Below are 17,594 nucleotides of genomic sequence, written 5' to 3'. Positions count from 1 at the left end.
GTCGGCTGTTTACACAAATTCATTGCAGTTAGAGCGCCGATAGATAGATTTTCAATAATCTGCTCTGTTTTCTTGTATGGAAAGGAAAGAGATTCCACCTGGGACACTCTCTAAAGTCTGATTTCGCTTTTTTTGTCTTATTTTTTGCTCAGTAACCAGAATGCTACGGGCGAATTCAATTTTCTCTTGATTTATGGAAATCTGGAGTATCCTTGAACACTTTCAACATTTCGGATTGATAACAGGAATAAAAGGATAAAGTTTCTGGCGTCAATCAATCCGCTTGGGATGCGCTCCCACGTTCACTTCCAATTCAGAATCGCTTGAGGTTAACGAACTGGCCTATACTTGATGACTTGCGGTGGCTAGACGATGTGTCAAGTCAGTGTTTTTATCCTCCCAGACAGGTCTGGTACCAATTTATCGACCACGGAGTGATGAAAGACTTGGTGAGCACTAGGGCGGACTCGAACCTCTGATCGATCGTGCAGGAAGCGGAACCTTTAACCGCTACAGTACACCCACCCCATGACAGAAATAAACACGAAATAAATTCTAGATCTTGTGAGTTTCAAACGTCAAGCATGACAGCTGTGTTTCGAACAACATAGCATGAAATCTGCGTCACTTTATTTTCACACGCTTTAAGTGCTCAAAAGTTCAAAGTTGTTGCTAAGTGAGGTTTTCAACTGTCGCTTTTTCATCCAAGACCGTCTCCAAAACAGGTGTTTACTTTTATTTTGATGCACACTTTATTTTTTTCTTTTGAAGTCCAAACTTACATTCAGGTAACACAACTGCCGCGATAAATTATTGACTCAGCAATTGCATCATAAAATGTCAGTCACGGGTGTCGGAAACATCTCACCAATTTCTACGTCTTTTTTAGTCCTTTAAAAGTTGATAGATGATGATCTATTAGTGACGTTGATATGATGTTTACTTGAGATTCTGAAGGAGCTGCTGTATGCTGTGATGTACTTTTGGAAATATCAATTTCACGGGTCCTAGTCTTCAGATTTCTTAGGATTTCCTTAAAACAGTTCCATTTAGCCTTTGTAGTAATGTTCTCGTTATATTCATTTAAAAACACAGAAAAAGAAAACTTTGTAAAACGACGACCTACTGAGCTTGAGTTTTTACAACGTTGCTAACTATTCCATCTAAAAAAGTACGGGCCATCCCACTATTAGTGCGTTTCTTTGTTTTCCAAAAAAAAGCAAACAAAAAGATCATTTATAAAATAAAGTATACTCTCGTCATATTTTGCAATCCTGTCTTTCTTTGGTGCCTCCATTCCGATAACCTTTCCTCGGAAATCAGTTTTTCCAACTGCAAATACATACAGGATCATTTAATGAGATTGTGCAGCAATTTTCCCCTTTCATGTACTTAAATTCGTTTGACGTTTATTCAACATTACATGGTTCTCCAATTACATAATAAACTATTTTCATGATTTTTGCAATTCGTCGTCAAATGTATGCCTCCGGCTGAAACGGTATTTCTGTATTCGCCCCAAAGCACCGAAGCGTTGACCGGTTCGGAGCTGTGATGCGGGGGAGTCCAATGAAGAAATGGGACCTATTTCTGTCGCCTTCGAGCTTTGCGAGAACAACGTCATTAAATGGTCGTTAGTATTCGTTACAGTTCCCATAGGATCCATCCGCGTCAGACTGAGAACTAGCGCTGGTTTGTTCAAAATGAATTTAACTTCCTTTATCAATCCGCTTACAGCTTTTCCGATACGAAACGAAACTAGTCTGGAAAGAAAATAAATTCTTCTCCTTAAGGAATTGGTTTTCTGCACACCGCCCCCATTGACGTAAACAACAGAATGATGGAGGAATACATGAGAAGTAAACAAACCTATCATATGATAGAGACCTAAAGATGGTTATAAAAGAAACTCTTACTGGTACGACGAGTTTTTAACTAACCAATCAACCATGGATGCGGTTTTTTTCGAACCCCGTCGAACCTCCGTATTTGTGACACCCGGCGGATCGACCAAGAAACTCGCCAATCACACCAATAAGAGGGTAGCATACAAAGTTTGTTGGCCCAGTGATTCTTATTGTTTGTTTGTTGTAACAAGTGGAAATTCAACAGTTAAGCGATCTCATTGCAGTTCGTTTTCCCACCCAACTCAACCTTCTACGCAAAACCAGAGCAAATGTACGGTTTCATACCGGAATGGGGGAAGATTGACGTTACACTTTATAGAAAGGTTAGAAGTTCTATGCTTACGAAATGAAAACAATATTTTTCCCTTTTTTTTATGGATATTTGAAGAATTACAGATTTTTTTATATATTGAGAAAAAAGTTTAGCCCGGAAAATCAACCACTGAAAGTATGACGATTCAATTCGCAGCTGCGCCAACGGGAACCGATCCAACAGCCAGTTTTTCTACCGGGGTACCGCAAGGAGAATATGGTGGTGAAACGCAAGTGAAATTAGTTGGCACGGAATGAGCGATAATTAGGACGAAATAAAGACTTTAACACTTAAAAGTTGCGTATTTAACGACCAGTCTGAATGTCCGGCTAAAGCCGGACTTCAGACTCTCGGTGATTTTAGCTTCGCTCCCCTTCACTGATCAATGAAAGTTAATAGTAGTGGTGTTTTCTGTAAAATTAGATTTGTGTTTTTTTAACAACGCTTTCCTTCTCTTCTTTATATTATAAATTAAGGCGAAAGGTTACGGAGTTTTCCTTCCAAACGCGTCAATTCTACATTTGGAGAATATTCGATCATCAGCTACAAACACTCCTTCGATGCCAGAATAATATAGATACAATTTGAAAGCATTACTCGAAGTATGGGTGTTCCTCCTGTTTTCCCCCAATAGTTATCACAGAATGATGTTTTAACATAAAATAACGTGAAAGACATCATCCTACTGATAAAGATAACGTTCCACGTCAAATCACATAAACATTTTGCTACTATTTAAGCAGCCAGTTTCTGAGAACGGCATGCTACAAACTTGAGGCGAAAGAAGAAGGAAATAGGCACACGGGAGTAGTCATAAAGGTGAAGAGCAAAGCGCTAAGTGGTTACGGCTATGAAACGGCTGCAACCATTTACCTTTTACGTAATGCACCCTGAGTTATTGCGCATCAATGACCGGGTCCACCGACGCCGTTGGACCCGTCCCAATTCCTTCTACAGGTATCTGACGCCGGTGGACCAATCCGCGCCAGTGGCACCCCTTTCTATAGGTTCTGGCACTGGAAATTAAATTATAGTTCTAATTGGACCCAGCACCCCTTCTTTTTTTTTTACATATGGAAATATCTAGGCGCCGGTGGACCCGTCGCATCCTACTTCATATAGATTATCATATTTATAGACAAATTAAAAGTTCCCGTACTCTCTTCTATAAGTTATCAAATGGCGCCGGTAGCATGACGTCAAGCACCCCTTCTATAGGTATCTGGCGCCGGTGGACCCGTCTGCAACCCCTTCTTTGTATAGGTTATCTGGCACTGTTTCGGCGCCGGTGGACCCGTCGCACCCCTTCTATAGGTATCTGGCGCCGGTGGACCCGTCGCACCCCATATTTATAGGCTATCTGGCGCCGGTGGACCCGTCGCACCCCTTCTATGGGTACCTGGCGCCCCATTTTTATCAAGCGCCCAATCCGACGCTGGGTGGACCCGTCGCACCCCCTTTTTGGCGAATTTTGCTGGGACACACACACACACACACACACACACACACACACACACACATACACACACACACACACACACACACACACACACACACACACACACACACACACACACACACACACACACACACACACACACACACACACACAACACACACACACACGGACTAAGCTCGTTATTATATATCATGATTGTCTCTATTTGTTACAAAAAAAAACCATGAAAACAGGATAATTTGTGGATTTGGACTACCCCTGGACTGCATGGATGATTTACTAAAACAGGGAATAGTGAAGAGATTTGACATAGGCTTCATGCAGAGGGAATCAAATTCACACACATATATGTTTAATCCACATGAGCAAGGACATAGTCTAAAAATTAAGGAATGGGACGTTTTGCTTTATCCTAACCGGTCCATATTTAGATCAATCTCCTCTGAGGCTCCTCAGTAAGTACACTGGAGAGAGGAACCCGATCCAAACCAGATAGATAAAAATAATTCTATGGTAGGATGAGGTCAAAGAAAAGTAACCAAAAAGTGAAGTGAAGCAATAAATCGATGCAAATAACATAATACATAAGTCTTTTTTTGTCTTCAACTGGTGATCATGCCATTGTTGAGAGCACTTCCGGATTCTATCTTTTGGGATTGTGTTCAGCTGGACTATCTCGTTCCACGTAATGTCTTATCTCTGTTAAAGGCATCACCCAACGCATCTGAGGTGGTACGAATTTCAGGTGGAGCATTCGTATACGGGATTGTAGATTATGGAGAGGGAGTGATTCCGTCCATTTCTTCCTAATTGCTGTAAAAAACGGCCCGGAAGATGGGGTGCCGCACAGGGCTGGCGCGCTCCAGTCGAACTCTTTGTAGAAAATAGAGCGCCAGAACGCCCGAAGCCGTATCTTTCGGACCATTTTTAGAATTAGTATACGGGATAGTAGATTATGGAGAGGAACTCTCTCCTCTCCATAATCTACTATCCCGTATACGAATACTCCACCTGAAATCCGTACCACTTCAGGTTCGTGGAGTGATGCCTTTAAGAACACTGAACCCGATCAGCGAACTGTCGATGCTCAGTCGAATGCTTGAAAAATGAAAGGAAGTACTCGATTTGTTGCGATTATCTTCTGTATAGCTGCTACATATTAAACCTTTAAGAATTTAGAAACCAAAAATAACTCGCTCATCACTTTGCTGTATGAGAGGATTCCACGTCTCATACTAAGCAAAAAGATGGAGGTTTCACTGCTTGCAAGCAAACCTACCCTTTTGAATAGAATCAATAAAATTCCGGAATGTTTTTGTTGATACCATGAAGAACACTATAAAAACTTTAGTCAAGCAATAGGAACATATTTTGCACTCACCACTACACATGGCAGACGTAGTTTTCTTCGAACCACGTAGAACAAATGTGTTCGTGACAACAGGTGGATCGAACAAAAAACTCGCAAATCAAACCAATATGAGAGTAGCATATAAGGTGAGCGAAATTTCTACTGGAAGAAATCGACCAGAAAGAAGTCTAATTTGAAATTCAGTTCGTTTTTCCGCCAGACTCGAGTTTTTTTGCAAAACCTGAACAGATGTACGGTTTTGTTCCAAAAGGAGGAAAAACAGACGTAACACTTTACAGAAAGGTATGTTCCGTTGAAATTATTCTGGTCGCGTGTATAGTTTGGTCAAAATGACAAGAAACACGGTGCATTTGCTCGGAACGGCGCGCTTGGAACCGAGGTGGGACCATCGCAAACTGCAGCGATACCTGGTGCCAGCAAGAGTTCCAGAACGCTCCTAACCGCTACGCTTCGCTGCACCACCTCGAGAGAAGCCGCGTACGCAACTGCGTACGTGCTTCATGTCGTTTTGACGCTACTATAAAAGGACACTGTGTAAGTGTGTACGTTTATTTCAGCCAGGAAAAGGAACCACAGAGAAGATGACGATTCAATTCGCTGCAGTACAGAACAATGCCACAGATCCGAAGGCTAGTTTCGCGACTGGACAACCGCTTGGAGAGTTTGCGGGCGAAACGATAGTAACATTAGTTGGAACTGAATGAAAAGAAATTGTTATTCGTTTGGAGTAAAAATAAAAGCCTTAACACCCTAAGCAACAGAAAAAGATACATTTTCCAAATTGCAATGAATAAAACTCTACCTGCAGTAGAATAAGGTATACGTGTAGCATTTGGAACGGAAACGATCGATATTGTCAATTCTAATTGGGAGCAGTATACCAAGAAAATGACGATGTTGGAGTCTCTCCGTGAAAAGAGAATATTAGGAATGTAGATTGCGACCATGAGAGTGTTAGCGCTGAAACCCCTCGCCCACAAAAATAAAAATCCTGAGAAAATATCGTGAGAACGGCCTTCCTCTACGAATTTCCCTGCGGGGTCCCCTTTGAAGCCATCTTCGCAAGCACGTCGGTTCCGTCAGCAACAAATTGAATGGTTTAGGTCGTAGGCAAAACTTCATTGATTATCGCTGGTTGCAGGCGCGGCACGCACGTGAGTGGCGCGTTGTAGGGTGCGTCGTAGGAAAGTTCGTAGAGAAAGACCATTTCTCACGCCGTTTTTCTAAGACGGTTACGAAGAATTGAGTGTAAACACACTCACAGTCGCATTCTACACCACTAATTCTTGCTTTCCCTGGCGAGGTGGCAAAGTCGCTAATTTTGTGGTATTGTTCCTTTTAAAGGCATCACCCCACGAATCTGAGGTGGTACGGATTTCAGGTGGAGGATTCGTATACGGGATCGTAGATTATGGAGAGAAGGGTGATTCCGTCTATTTCTTCCTAATTACCATAAAAAAAAACGGCCCGGACGATAAGGTTTCAAGCGATCCGACGCGGCACTTTCTACAACGAGTTCGGTTGGAGCGCGCCAGCCTTGTGCACGCGCCGCATCTTCCGGACCGTTTTTTTTACGGCAATTAGGAAGAGATGGACGGAATCACCCCCTCTCCATAATCTACTATCCCGTATAAGAATACTCCACCTGATATCCGTTCCACCTCAGATTCGTGGGGTGGTGCCTTTAAACATGCGATCTCTGTGTCGTATTCCACACCGCTTCGAACGAATTGACTGGAAAATTTTTAGAGTTTTTACCTTGTCAAATCATTTTAAGGGTTTTAATAGTTTTGAGAATGTGTTTTATTACCTGATATCAGGATTTTTCATGCTGTAGAAATTTTTTGAATTCAACTAGATAATATAGAGATATTTATCACATCTAATTAGGAAAGGTCAACGCTTAGAAACAACAGTGATTTAGCTCTGGCAGGAAAATTTTTGGAGGCGTGATTTAGTAGTTCATTCCGACGTTGCAACGCAAACCCCAGCAAGTTTGGTCAAATGTGAAGCGGAAATTCTCACAGCCAAACCAACCAGCCTGGAAAAAAAAGATTTAAAAAAGATGTGTAACAGTTTCCTTTATTTGACAAACAACACAACTTCCCTAAAGAATTCGCGACATAGGACTCTTGGGTCTCTCCCAGGAAGCACAAACATTGATATGAAACAGTGATTTATGGCTTACCCCATTGTCCACACAAGCGTTCAAATAGACGTTGTTCAAGCATTTGCCGGTTGTGTCCACCATACTGAAAAAAAAAACTTTCCAAGTTCTTCCAATTCAGTTCATACTTACATATGTGTTTTTTTCAATTTTTCTCTGGATATCAATACCTGACAATTATTTACACTAGAACTTTTACTCGCTTTGCTACTGAAAACTTAATTTTTTTCCGAATCGTATACGTACTTGCAGAAATTCGTAGGGACAACATTGTAGGTGAAGTTATTCATGCAGTTTTGATAAGGAGTCGTCGATTGAATGCCGTGGAGACATGGCCATTGGTTTACAACTTCTAAAAATAATTATGATTGTCTGATTCCACTGTGAAATGGAAGGATGCTGGCATGGTTGCTCGGAGGGTTCCACTTCCTCGACGGCTCTCCTTGTTTATTCGTCTTTTGAAGAATAAGAAGCACTAACTTCTTGCCTTTCCTCATTTTTTACTACTTCAAATTAAGTTACTTAATTTTAAATTTATATCATGTCAACAGAAAATTAAGACAAAGACATAAGTGAACAAAAAACATTATAAAAACGTTAAAAGTTGTACTTAAAAATTCTTCAAACGCATTGCAGTGGTCATAGCAAATGGGAACATTGTTTGAGAAATGAATATCTATGTATGCAATGATTTTATTGCAATGTAATTAATAGTGTAATTATTAAAATATTAGTGAAGTAATTGTACGGGTGAAACCAAGCAAGAATGTCACAAAAATGTCTTAATTTAACTAAATATTCTTAATTTACCTTCGAATCCTGCATTGCACATAAATTCTAAGCCAAGATATGTGCGAGTGTAGTCAAAGGCTGAAATTTTAGATTTATTATGGAAACCTTCAGAAAGCTCATCGGTTGGAAAATTGTCCCTACATACCATTCACAAAATCTGGATTATAAGTGTCGAGAATGTTGAATAGGTTCATACAGGCATAGTAGGATGTGCCAAGACACTGATAGAATTGTGTTCGAGCGCTGAAATTATTTTGAAAACTGTGGCGTGAACGTTTTATTTGTGTTTTAAAAAATTCTTAATTTTCATATCTTCCTCTCCTATTCAACTATCAAATGCATTTTTTCATTAGAGAAACTTATGTCACGCTCAACAAGCACAAGTGACAATGAAGTAAATAAAGGATAAAGGATAAAGTGTCTGGCGTTCATCAATCCGCTTAGGATGCGCCCCTACGTTCACTTCGATTTAAAATCGTTTGAGGCCTACGAACGTATAACTGGCCTATAAAATGACTTGCGGGGGCTAACCGATGTTTCAAGTCAGTGTTTTTACCCTCCCAGACAGGCCTGGTACCAATTTATCGACCCCGGAGGGATGAAAGGCTTGGTGAGCACTAAGGCAGATTCGAACTTCCGTTCGATGGTGCGAACCTCTAACCGCTACACTTAACCAGCCCCAATGAAGTAAATAATTGGTGCAATTATGTGGCGGAATATTGCAATTAAATAATTAATAATTCCAAAATGATACATAGCATAGTTTCAATTCTTTCGTATACCTCAGATCCTTTTCTCTTCATAATTGAACTTTCCCACCCAAAATCTTCCTTTCACTCAATATTGACGAAAAAGAGAAGGATTAAGCAATATAATAACGCCAGTGTGCATTTCAATAAAGAACTGCGACCTCCAGAAAAAGTTACTCACTTGCACACTTTCACCAGCTCAGTGGTATTTGCTTGGAGCAGCTGATTCACTAGTTTATTTATGAGTGTGCCATTTCTCCAGTACAGCAGAGGATCCATACCGAGCAGTTGGTTGAACTGTGCCTGCAAATGTAACATCAGGGAAGTTTCCGACAAAAATCTTGTATAAATTATTCAAATTGTGCCCTTTATCAATAAAGAGAGTTCATACTGTTGTACCCTTCCCTTATAATGGAATTGGTTTTAAAAAATCGAAAAAAAAAACTGCAGAGAAGCCCAGACCATCAGGATACACTACTAAGATGCGGTTACTCAGGAATAGTAATTCACCACAAATATTCCGATTGTTTAGTTCAATGGTGAGTTCGTGAGATGGAAAACTAATTGACCTGGGTAGGAATAGACCGAATCCCTTAATTACTGCCTGATATCATTTACACAGCTAATTCATGTACCTATGGTTACGTTAAACCTGAAGCTATTTTGAAAAACACAAGAAATGATGTAGACTTATGTTTTGGGATTCTGAGCGACAAAATAGGATCCTGAGAAAAACTGTAGAATTCTTCTTCTAAAGTTTTGGACAGGAAATGAACTCCAAATGAATAGAAAGGAAAAAATAAAAATCCCAAATCATCTATAAAAATCCCAATTCAAGGTTTAAAAGGTGCTTAAAGATACCTGACATCCATACCACGGTATTGTCTCGCATCTCGATATGGCTGCCTTAAAATAGCATGATTTGGAGAAGAATTGTGCTAGTTACCAATATTGTTCGCTACTTTTGCTGCTGATTTCTTTTAATTTTTTATTTTACTTTTAATTTCTTTGCCTTTCTGCTTTCCTGTTACTTGTTTCATTCCATTTGCATTTTTCCTCAAATACACATTTTTTATGCTGACGCCTGGCGCGGACGAGAGATTTCCGCTTCAAAAAATAAGTTACGGAAACAACTCAAACAAGTGTTCTTCGTTTCAAACCGTTTTTACTTCTTTGTGGCAAACTGCGATTTTTTTCTCTGATGACTCAACCGAAACCAAAAGAAAATTCAAACATTAAAAATTCAATTATTAGGTGAAAAATTGATTAGTTCACCACGTTAGGCGGCGATGGCTGCGAGCGGAATGTCACGAATTCTTGAGAATCCGTCGGTAAATCATATCTGGGAATGAGATCCGAGAATGTAACAGTAGCCAGGCAAATCAGGAGAAACGTGGCTCTCATTCTGCAAATCTATGATGTACATACTGAATACGAACGATGGCCAAATGCTTTTCACTGAAAAAACAAAAGAAGTTCTTGCAAATCATAATACTGCTCAGCAAAATAGAGTTGTGAGATAATCGATGCAACTATCGTAGGGCGTATTCAGCACCGTTTTATCTTTACGATGTAGCGTACTTATCAATAAACCATAAATTGCGTCGAAACAAAAGTTACACATTTCTCTGTAACTTGTTGACTTTTGGGATAATAAAAATATTATTTTGCGGAAATATCAACGTTAGGACAAAGTTGTAGCAGCCAAACCAACAACATGTTCGTGAACAGATTCGGATCATCTGATGGTCATACATAATGTGAAATATAAAAAAGTATAATAAAATAAAATAAAATGAAAAAGTGAAATTTCATAAAATCACAAAGCAAACCGGTACACAGAACCATGGAAATAATATGTAGTTTTTTTGTGGTTTTTTACGAATCTATGTTTTTTAGCATGCAATCTTTATATAAAGTATCCAGACAAAAGTGAAACATCCAGTGAAGAGAGGAATCCTTCTGCCTCTAAGTGTTTGCTGCACTTAACGATCACTTAGATGGATTTAGCATCTAATTAAATCTAGTTAATCTGATTTAGTATCTATTTAGTATATTATCTTCAAAAAATAAGCAATAAAATGATTACGCAAAAGGAAATTCATTAATCGATATATATGATAGAGCACTGCCCCACATCTGAATAAATCACAATTCTCTTAAGGATTTCCTCACTGCGTCAAATTGCTGAAACACTTGAAAGCTTTCCTTGATTCGCTTCAATTTTCTTTAAAAAATAGGAAAATTCACGTAGATTTATTGTAGCTTCGGTTATTTGAGATAGCGACGTAAAAGATAATGATAGTGAATGTGTACTAGCTAGCCACCTATTGAACTTGTGTGGAATCGGCTGCACCGTGCTGACCTCCCCCCCCACGCCCCTGCGCGTTCATCGCTACTCCGTGAGTCCCAATGCATTTGGTCTACCTGAATAAATTGTAGAACAGGGACCCCAAGACCTGACGTATCGACGTGGACGACGGGCAGAGAAGTACACCAGTAACATCTTTGCTTTCTTCATGTATTTATTTAAAAACACGTATACGTTTGCCATAAACGGGAACAAGAGAGAATAGAACTTACAAAAATTGCGCCCAAACTTTATATAGTAAAGCTGGCCTTTTTTGCACCTTCATGTCCTGGCTTGATCGGTCTCCTGCTGTAGAAGGTGCGAGTTATCCACGAGAGATTCTTTTTCCAAGTTCACATCTTAGGACAACGGTTATCTGAGTTTGAGTTCAGTTTGAGTTCGAGATTTTCTTGGGAAAAAAAGTTTAAAAAACAGAGTTTCAGTTGGCCAATACTATGAAAAAGTAGCAGAAAGTTAGAAAAAGGGAACTAAAATTGTCACCTAAATCCATGGAGCAACACAATGCCTAGTGTGGTCGTTGTTAGAGAAGTAGGCGCTCGCCGTCTCTGAAACGAAGAAGCTTTATTCCTATCCACAAAGGTTCAGAGTCTTAAAAAATATTTGAAGATTGTCCGACTGTCTTTGAATCTTGGTACGTTGAAACGTTGAAAAATATTTGAAGAGTTTCAAGGTAACCCAACATGTCCTAAAGATCTTGGATTGACCGATTAGCCTCAGCCGTATGGGATTCACCATGAAAGTTGATCTGCTTAGAATTTCTGACAGAGAGAAAGGTGTAGATCAGCTCAGCCATGCTTTGTGGTTCTCTCGTCACAGTCAATCGTTGCAACCACAAAAAACCGGCACCTGCAAAGATTACGAGAATTTGGCAATCTTTTTCCTCCTCTATTTATTTAACTATATTCCCCTGCTGAACTGGAAGAAATTTCTAAGAAAAACAATATCAAAAGAAGATGGATTTTTAGATTTGGCTCGACACCCACTTTCTCTTTAAATATGCTTAGAAAGGTTTTAAAGCAGTGGCTAGATAAATTTTCCTCCTAAAAAGTCCAGAATATTTAGAGCTATTTGTTCTGAATAACAGCTTGTAATTTACCCCTTTCAGTATCGTCCACTTTTGAGTGGCGGTAGAAAATAATTGCATGAGTACGTTAATCGACAAGGCACGCCTTTTTATTTAAATTCTGAACTAATCCAAAATAGAAAAGTTGGAAATAATCGACTGTTAATTTACAGAATTTGCAGCAACGTTTTAGTCCTTGTTTTGTGGTGTAAACAAGATCTTTGAAAGAGACGATCATTTTACGATTGTCTGATATGGAGCGGGAGAATTAAATGTGTAGAGAAAACTGTCTAGCTATGTAAGGCCATTACTCAGGAGAATTAGGTCAGTAACAAAGTGAATGTATATATACAGAAAAACAACAGGAACGTCTCAAATGCTCAATTCTTCAGTAAGTTTTTGAATTTTTGGTTTTTATATGCAAAATAAAACGACTATTACATCTGTAGATCTCATTCACGAGGTGATCATTCGCAATTTCTTTCTTCTTTATTAGATGTATTTCAAAAATTTCTCCTGCACACTACAATTATAGGCATTTCTCTCGCAAATACTTCTCGGACTTCTATGCGTTCTTCATATTGTAGTTGCCGCCCAGATTAAAGGTCAGGTTATTTACACCACCCCAGGTTGTTCAGTGGAATGTTACTTTCTAAAAGAATTTGTTTAATGTTACGTTAAACATGGCTTCTCCGACCACAGATAACCGGCACACATCTCTGTGTGATCTAGTTCTAATGGAACCACCGTTATGAGACTTATGTTGACCTGAACGACTGCAATGTGCATTCAGTTGAGGCAAAGCAGACGAAAGAAAATGTATGCGCAACGCAACGCAACGTAAACACGAGTTTCTGTCCATTCATTGCAATCGCTCCAGCAAACTTAAGTACAAGTGACTCTAGTTATTTTTCGAATATTTTTACCCTACAAAAAACCTTTCCACTGGTCTCCTTATCCTTCACGAAAACTCAAAATTATTTTAAGTTTTTCAATGAGAAAGGACTGCATGTATGAGTGCCTTAGTTAAAAAAAGGTTTTTTTTTTTGCAGAATGTGATCTCGGAAGGGTATTAGGGTGCGCTCGAGAGTGTTACCCGTCATGCAACTCAACAAAAGAATGTTCAGAGGTTTGTCGTTATTTTTTTCAACCAATATTAAAAGAAATTGCTGAAAAGGCACAAAGGAAGAAGAAGAGATTGCAAAGAAAAAATCCATCTTATTTGTAACCGTTTTTCGCAGCATTGAACTCATTGTAAAGAAATCCTGTCACCTTCACTCTCTTATCCTTTGTAACTCTCAGAAATAAATGACTTTACCAAAGTTGTCCGAGATATTTGTTAACCACAGATATTCTCAGTCACAAATACGGCCTCAAAAGACCCAGTCAATTAGATCAGTGAAAATTATGAAGTTGTAATCTATGTTTATCTGTTGTGGTTGTTGTGATCTCTGTCTAAGACAGAATTGACTGCAGTGATCACTGATCGGTCAGTTACCCACTAACGGAAGATTGGTGTTTGTAAAACAATCGGAGATGTTAACGATTTAAAGTAGGGCAAAAAGACGGGTAATCCACTGCGATCAAAAGATCGTAAACACACATAAACAACCTCTCCAGAGCGAAATTATCCAAAAAAAATGAACGAACTCCTGAAACTTCCCAAATGAAGACAGACCAAAAATGAATTGGTTTTTTTTTACTGCATCTTTCAAAAACCATAAAAATTGTGGGAAATACTTTGTTTTTTCAACTAAAGAAAAACGATAATGGATATAGTACACGGCGTTGATCAATCTCATCTGGGATAAAGGAGTTTTGATTGATTTCGTTATTTGGTGAAAAGTGAACAAAGAAGTACACAAGACCTACTCTTTTATACACACATTGGTTAAATTCCAATAAGTGTAGATCAAAATTTCGATCGCCACTAAAATCTTCGAAAGTTAGGAAATCCGTGATTTGGTCTTCCATGTTCATACGACAGCAATGACCGTGACTTTTCGAGTCAATTAAGGAGAAACGAGTTTTCTTTTCTTTTCTTGAAGAAACGAACTTTTCCTTGGTAATTTCCTTACGCTTGAAGAATGCACTGAGCAAGAAGAAAACTAGTGATTTCTTGGTTATCTTTGAGAATTTTCTTCCCACCTGAAAGGATGACGTCGATCAACACCTATGCTGATGCTTCTTTGCGCTCGACATCAAATCACAATCGTTCGAAGATTATAAGTGCATGTGCAGCTTGCGAATTGTGAGCAGCTTCTCAAATGTGAGGATAAAATGCCAGTCGATGTATCAAGCTAATGTTTTTACCTAATCTTTCATCCGTCGGGGACAATGAACTGGTACAACACAAGTGTCGTACCAGTTCATTGTCCCCGACGGGATGAAAGATTTTGTTGGCTCTAGCGCAGTTCACCGATCATGTGGGTGCAGCTGAACTCCATACCGACTGTGTTACACTTCCTCAAAGAAGGATTCGGTGGAAAACGATCACTAACTGTTGAGCATTTTCGACTGATCTCTGTGAACGTTCGTCGGAACACTTAAACGAAACCGTCTCCAAACCGTCTATCTCTAACACATGAGTCCTTTTTGATAAACTTTCTTTCAAACAAAGTAATCGTCCGAAGGTCAGTCACATTCTTTACAGTTTTTGGACAGAAAATTTTCAATTTGCCGCTTTTTGATTCACACTCAGCTATGGAAATGGAAGAGAGATTTTATTACCGTAAGACTTTCTTCTTATTCAGATCGCTTCCTGCGCCAGCAAAGTTTGCCAATGCCCTAGCGGCAAGGTAGAAAGCGGTACTGGAGAGTGTATTGACCCGTCTCATTGTAAGGTGCAAGTCAGGAAAAGTAGGGAAGTTAATCTTCCTATTGAATACTTCTTTTTTTTTTGAAAACAAGGAGTTCCTTGCAATGGTCAACGAAAAAGTAAACCAGTCTTATGAGTAACATGGTTTGAGTTCAAATAATAATCAAGATGAGGCATAAGATCAATTTCAGAACGTCAATCGATTACTGGTGTTACTGGTGCCGCCTCTTCCGTACTTAGAGATGTAAGTTTTTAAATGAATGCATGTTATACATACGAAAAGGTGAAAGCATACATACATATGTGCATGAGTTCTATCTTTCCTGTTATACTGTTATTGTTATTAAAAAGACTTGTAATTTTAAGTTTCGTTCTTTTTCCTGTATATAATAAATTATCCAATAGTACAATTGATGATGTTACAGTATCTTTGTGTCATCAGAGGAACCTGTCCAACAACACCGGCTCCAGGAAGTGAGTTCACAATTTGCACAAAGTATATTATCACAAAATTGACAAGAATCTCTGGAAGCGATAGCATTTGACATCAAAGGACTTATGTATATTCTTACGACCGCAGCACGAGCTCAATTGTGGCAGGGTAGAGGGTGGAGAGGATGTCTGGATTAGGTCAAAAAAATGGTTGAATTACGGTAGACGCGTCGTGGTAGTCCGGAAAAGCATGTCGGTGCAACTACGTATATTTATGATTCTCAGTGGTGTTGGTATTTTAATATCTCAAAGCAAAATCCAAATAAAATTAGCTTCACATATGATAACACCGAAATTATTCTAATCAAACTGCAATATAACTTTAGAAAACATTTGAATGTTTTTTCACTTATCAAATACTGTTACAGCAGCATGTGGAGTAAACCAAAGACGATGGGTGTGCGGTACTCCTTGTGAACCGACTTGCGCTACACCAAATCCAGTAAGTTGCGGAATTCTTCACAAAACCTTTATTTATTGATAACTTAAAAAGCATCTGTGCTCGCTTGAGTTCTTCTAATAGTATATTGACCAACAAGATCTAAATTCTTAGACCTGCGTTAAACGATGCGTTGCAAACGTCTGCCAATGTTCTGAGGGATACATCCGCTATACTGGAGTTTGCATTCCTAAGTATGCCTTCCGGACTTTTTTTTCCTTCCGAAACGTAGTCAAAGTCAAAGTCGCAGAAAAGCTTATACAGTCCATTTTTTTATCAATTTAGGTCCGCTTGTCCGACTCCTGCTCCTACCCCTTATCCTCCGATCGTTGTCGTCCCCATCTACCAAAGCCCTCCCGTATACAGTGAGTACATTCCACCGTATCAAACGTATCCCGGACAGCAACCAGGATATTACAATAGGAACAAAAGAGCACTTATTCGTTACAATTCAACCACTTAAACTAAACTGTCGCTTTACAGCTTGTCCCGTTTACCAAACATACGCCCAATGTGTCCCATGCGAAAGAGCTTGTAACACCCCTTACTATGTAAGCACTCTATTGTCCCATGCCATCATTCCATAAATGTCTGATGCTTTTCAGCTCTGCTATCAGTACTGCGTCCCTGGTTGCACCTGTCAGCCAGGATTCGTGAGGGACACGACGACGAATAATTGCATTAACAGCTACTACTGCCCTCGTTATCGAACCTACAACAGAAAAGCTATAAAGGTTCAAAATGCGGACATCAACAGAAACTGACTTCGACCATTTCAATGATTGATTCCACTCGAATGATATCTTTGGGATTAGTGCTTTTCTATTGAATGCAGGGTATGTCATGTTGGTTTAATGAAATAAACAAATGCAAGCATGCGTGTCTTTAGGTTTTCAAAAGCCTATAAATATTTTGTAACTAGTTGGAGCACCTATCGAAGAGGAATTGAACTCTGAGCTCATCATGTTCAGTACTAGTGGTGCACTATTTCAATCGTGAACACAGCTACTAGTCTTTGTAAAAAAAATTTTAACAGCAGTGTATTGAAGCTGAGCACGACTACTAGGTAATAATTTGTGGAACGGAGTTTTAATTCCCTTTTTTGTGCCTGCCACTATGACATCGAAGGAAGTCTTGCAATCCCAGCAGGTCAACCTTGATCTCATGAAATAAATTCGCAAATATCTCACGACATGAAGTGATGCTCGACCATCACCAGTTCATACACATGCACATAAATGTGAACTATTTTCTTGAGAGATAAATCAGTTCGAATCCGGACAGTCATGCAGAAATCATGAAAGTTCAATCGTTTCCAAAGATCAACGAAGCTTTTGTAATGCGATTTCTTTAAAAAAATTCAAAAAATAGGAGGGTTTCGACCAATCAAACTCGAACGTTTGCAATGGATGGCAGATTTTTTCTGTATGTGAATTTGTGTGGTTTTCATTTCATTTGCAGACATATATCTATCATAAGATTTGAGTGCTTTAATCATGGCCAAAACTATTTGAGCGTGCCAACGATCGATTTTACTGCAAAATTCCATTTCGTAGTTTAGCACTTTTAAACTATTCAGACGGACCATAACTGCGAGATATTTTCAATATAAGCTTAGAGGAAAAATTCCTAGCTTTGAGCACAACCTTCAG

General features: G+C 39.2%; 5 protein-coding genes across 6 annotated transcripts; 4 read left to right on the top strand and 1 right to left on the bottom strand.

Moving 5' to 3' along the window:
- Positions 1 to 1,577: 1,577 nt before the first annotated feature.
- On the top strand, positions 1,578 to 1,891 carry RB195_002730 (uncharacterized protein; the record flags this gene model as incomplete). Its single annotated transcript, XM_064200120.1, has 2 exons — positions 1,578 to 1,692; positions 1,794 to 1,891. The coding sequence occupies 2 exons, from the start codon at positions 1,578 to 1,580 to the stop codon at positions 1,889 to 1,891; spliced, it is 213 nt and encodes a 70-aa protein (XP_064056001.1).
- Positions 1,892 to 1,949: 58 nt separating this feature from the next.
- Positions 1,950 to 2,477, top strand: RB195_002729 (uncharacterized protein; the record flags this gene model as incomplete). The annotated part of the gene is made up of 3 exons (XM_013444413.2): positions 1,950 to 2,054; positions 2,132 to 2,230; positions 2,334 to 2,477. 3 exons carry the CDS (start codon positions 1,950 to 1,952, stop codon positions 2,475 to 2,477), a joined length of 348 nt encoding a protein of 115 aa, XP_013299867.1.
- Positions 2,478 to 5,068: 2,591 nt separating this feature from the next.
- Positions 5,069 to 5,755, top strand: RB195_002728 (uncharacterized protein; the record flags this gene model as incomplete). Its single annotated transcript, XM_013444414.2, has 3 exons — positions 5,069 to 5,176; positions 5,235 to 5,333; positions 5,609 to 5,755. 3 exons carry the CDS (start codon positions 5,069 to 5,071, stop codon positions 5,753 to 5,755), a joined length of 354 nt encoding a protein of 117 aa, XP_013299868.1.
- A 1,250-nt stretch (positions 5,756 to 7,005) lies between these two features.
- On the bottom strand, positions 7,006 to 10,163 carry RB195_002727 (uncharacterized protein; the record flags this gene model as incomplete). Of its 2 annotated transcripts, none has more annotated exons than XM_064200118.1 (8): positions 7,006 to 7,092; positions 7,240 to 7,303; positions 7,465 to 7,570; positions 8,029 to 8,088; positions 8,156 to 8,253; positions 8,941 to 9,062; positions 9,621 to 9,665; positions 10,035 to 10,163. In XM_064200118.1, the coding sequence occupies 8 exons, from the start codon at positions 10,161 to 10,163 to the stop codon at positions 7,006 to 7,008; spliced, it is 711 nt and encodes a 236-aa protein (XP_064055999.1). The 2 variants fall into 2 exon arrangements, with proteins under 2 accessions (XP_064055999.1, XP_064056000.1); XM_064200119.1 differs by having other exon boundaries at positions 10,038 to 10,163.
- Positions 10,164 to 15,424: 5,261 nt separating this feature from the next.
- Positions 15,425 to 16,706, top strand: RB195_002726 (uncharacterized protein; the record flags this gene model as incomplete). The annotated part of the gene is made up of 6 exons (XM_064200117.1): positions 15,425 to 15,485; positions 15,872 to 15,945; positions 16,057 to 16,136; positions 16,228 to 16,307; positions 16,426 to 16,493; positions 16,548 to 16,706. 6 exons carry the CDS (start codon positions 15,425 to 15,427, stop codon positions 16,704 to 16,706), a joined length of 522 nt encoding a protein of 173 aa, XP_064055998.1.
- Between the last annotated feature and the right edge of the window lie 888 nt (positions 16,707 to 17,594).

This window comes from Necator americanus, chromosome IV (genome assembly GCF_031761385.1).
Source record: "Necator americanus strain Aroian chromosome IV, whole genome shotgun sequence".
In the NCBI taxonomy this organism is placed as follows: domain Eukaryota; kingdom Metazoa; phylum Nematoda; class Chromadorea; order Rhabditida; family Ancylostomatidae; genus Necator; species Necator americanus.
This window is presented reverse-complemented; position numbering and strand designations above follow the sequence as displayed.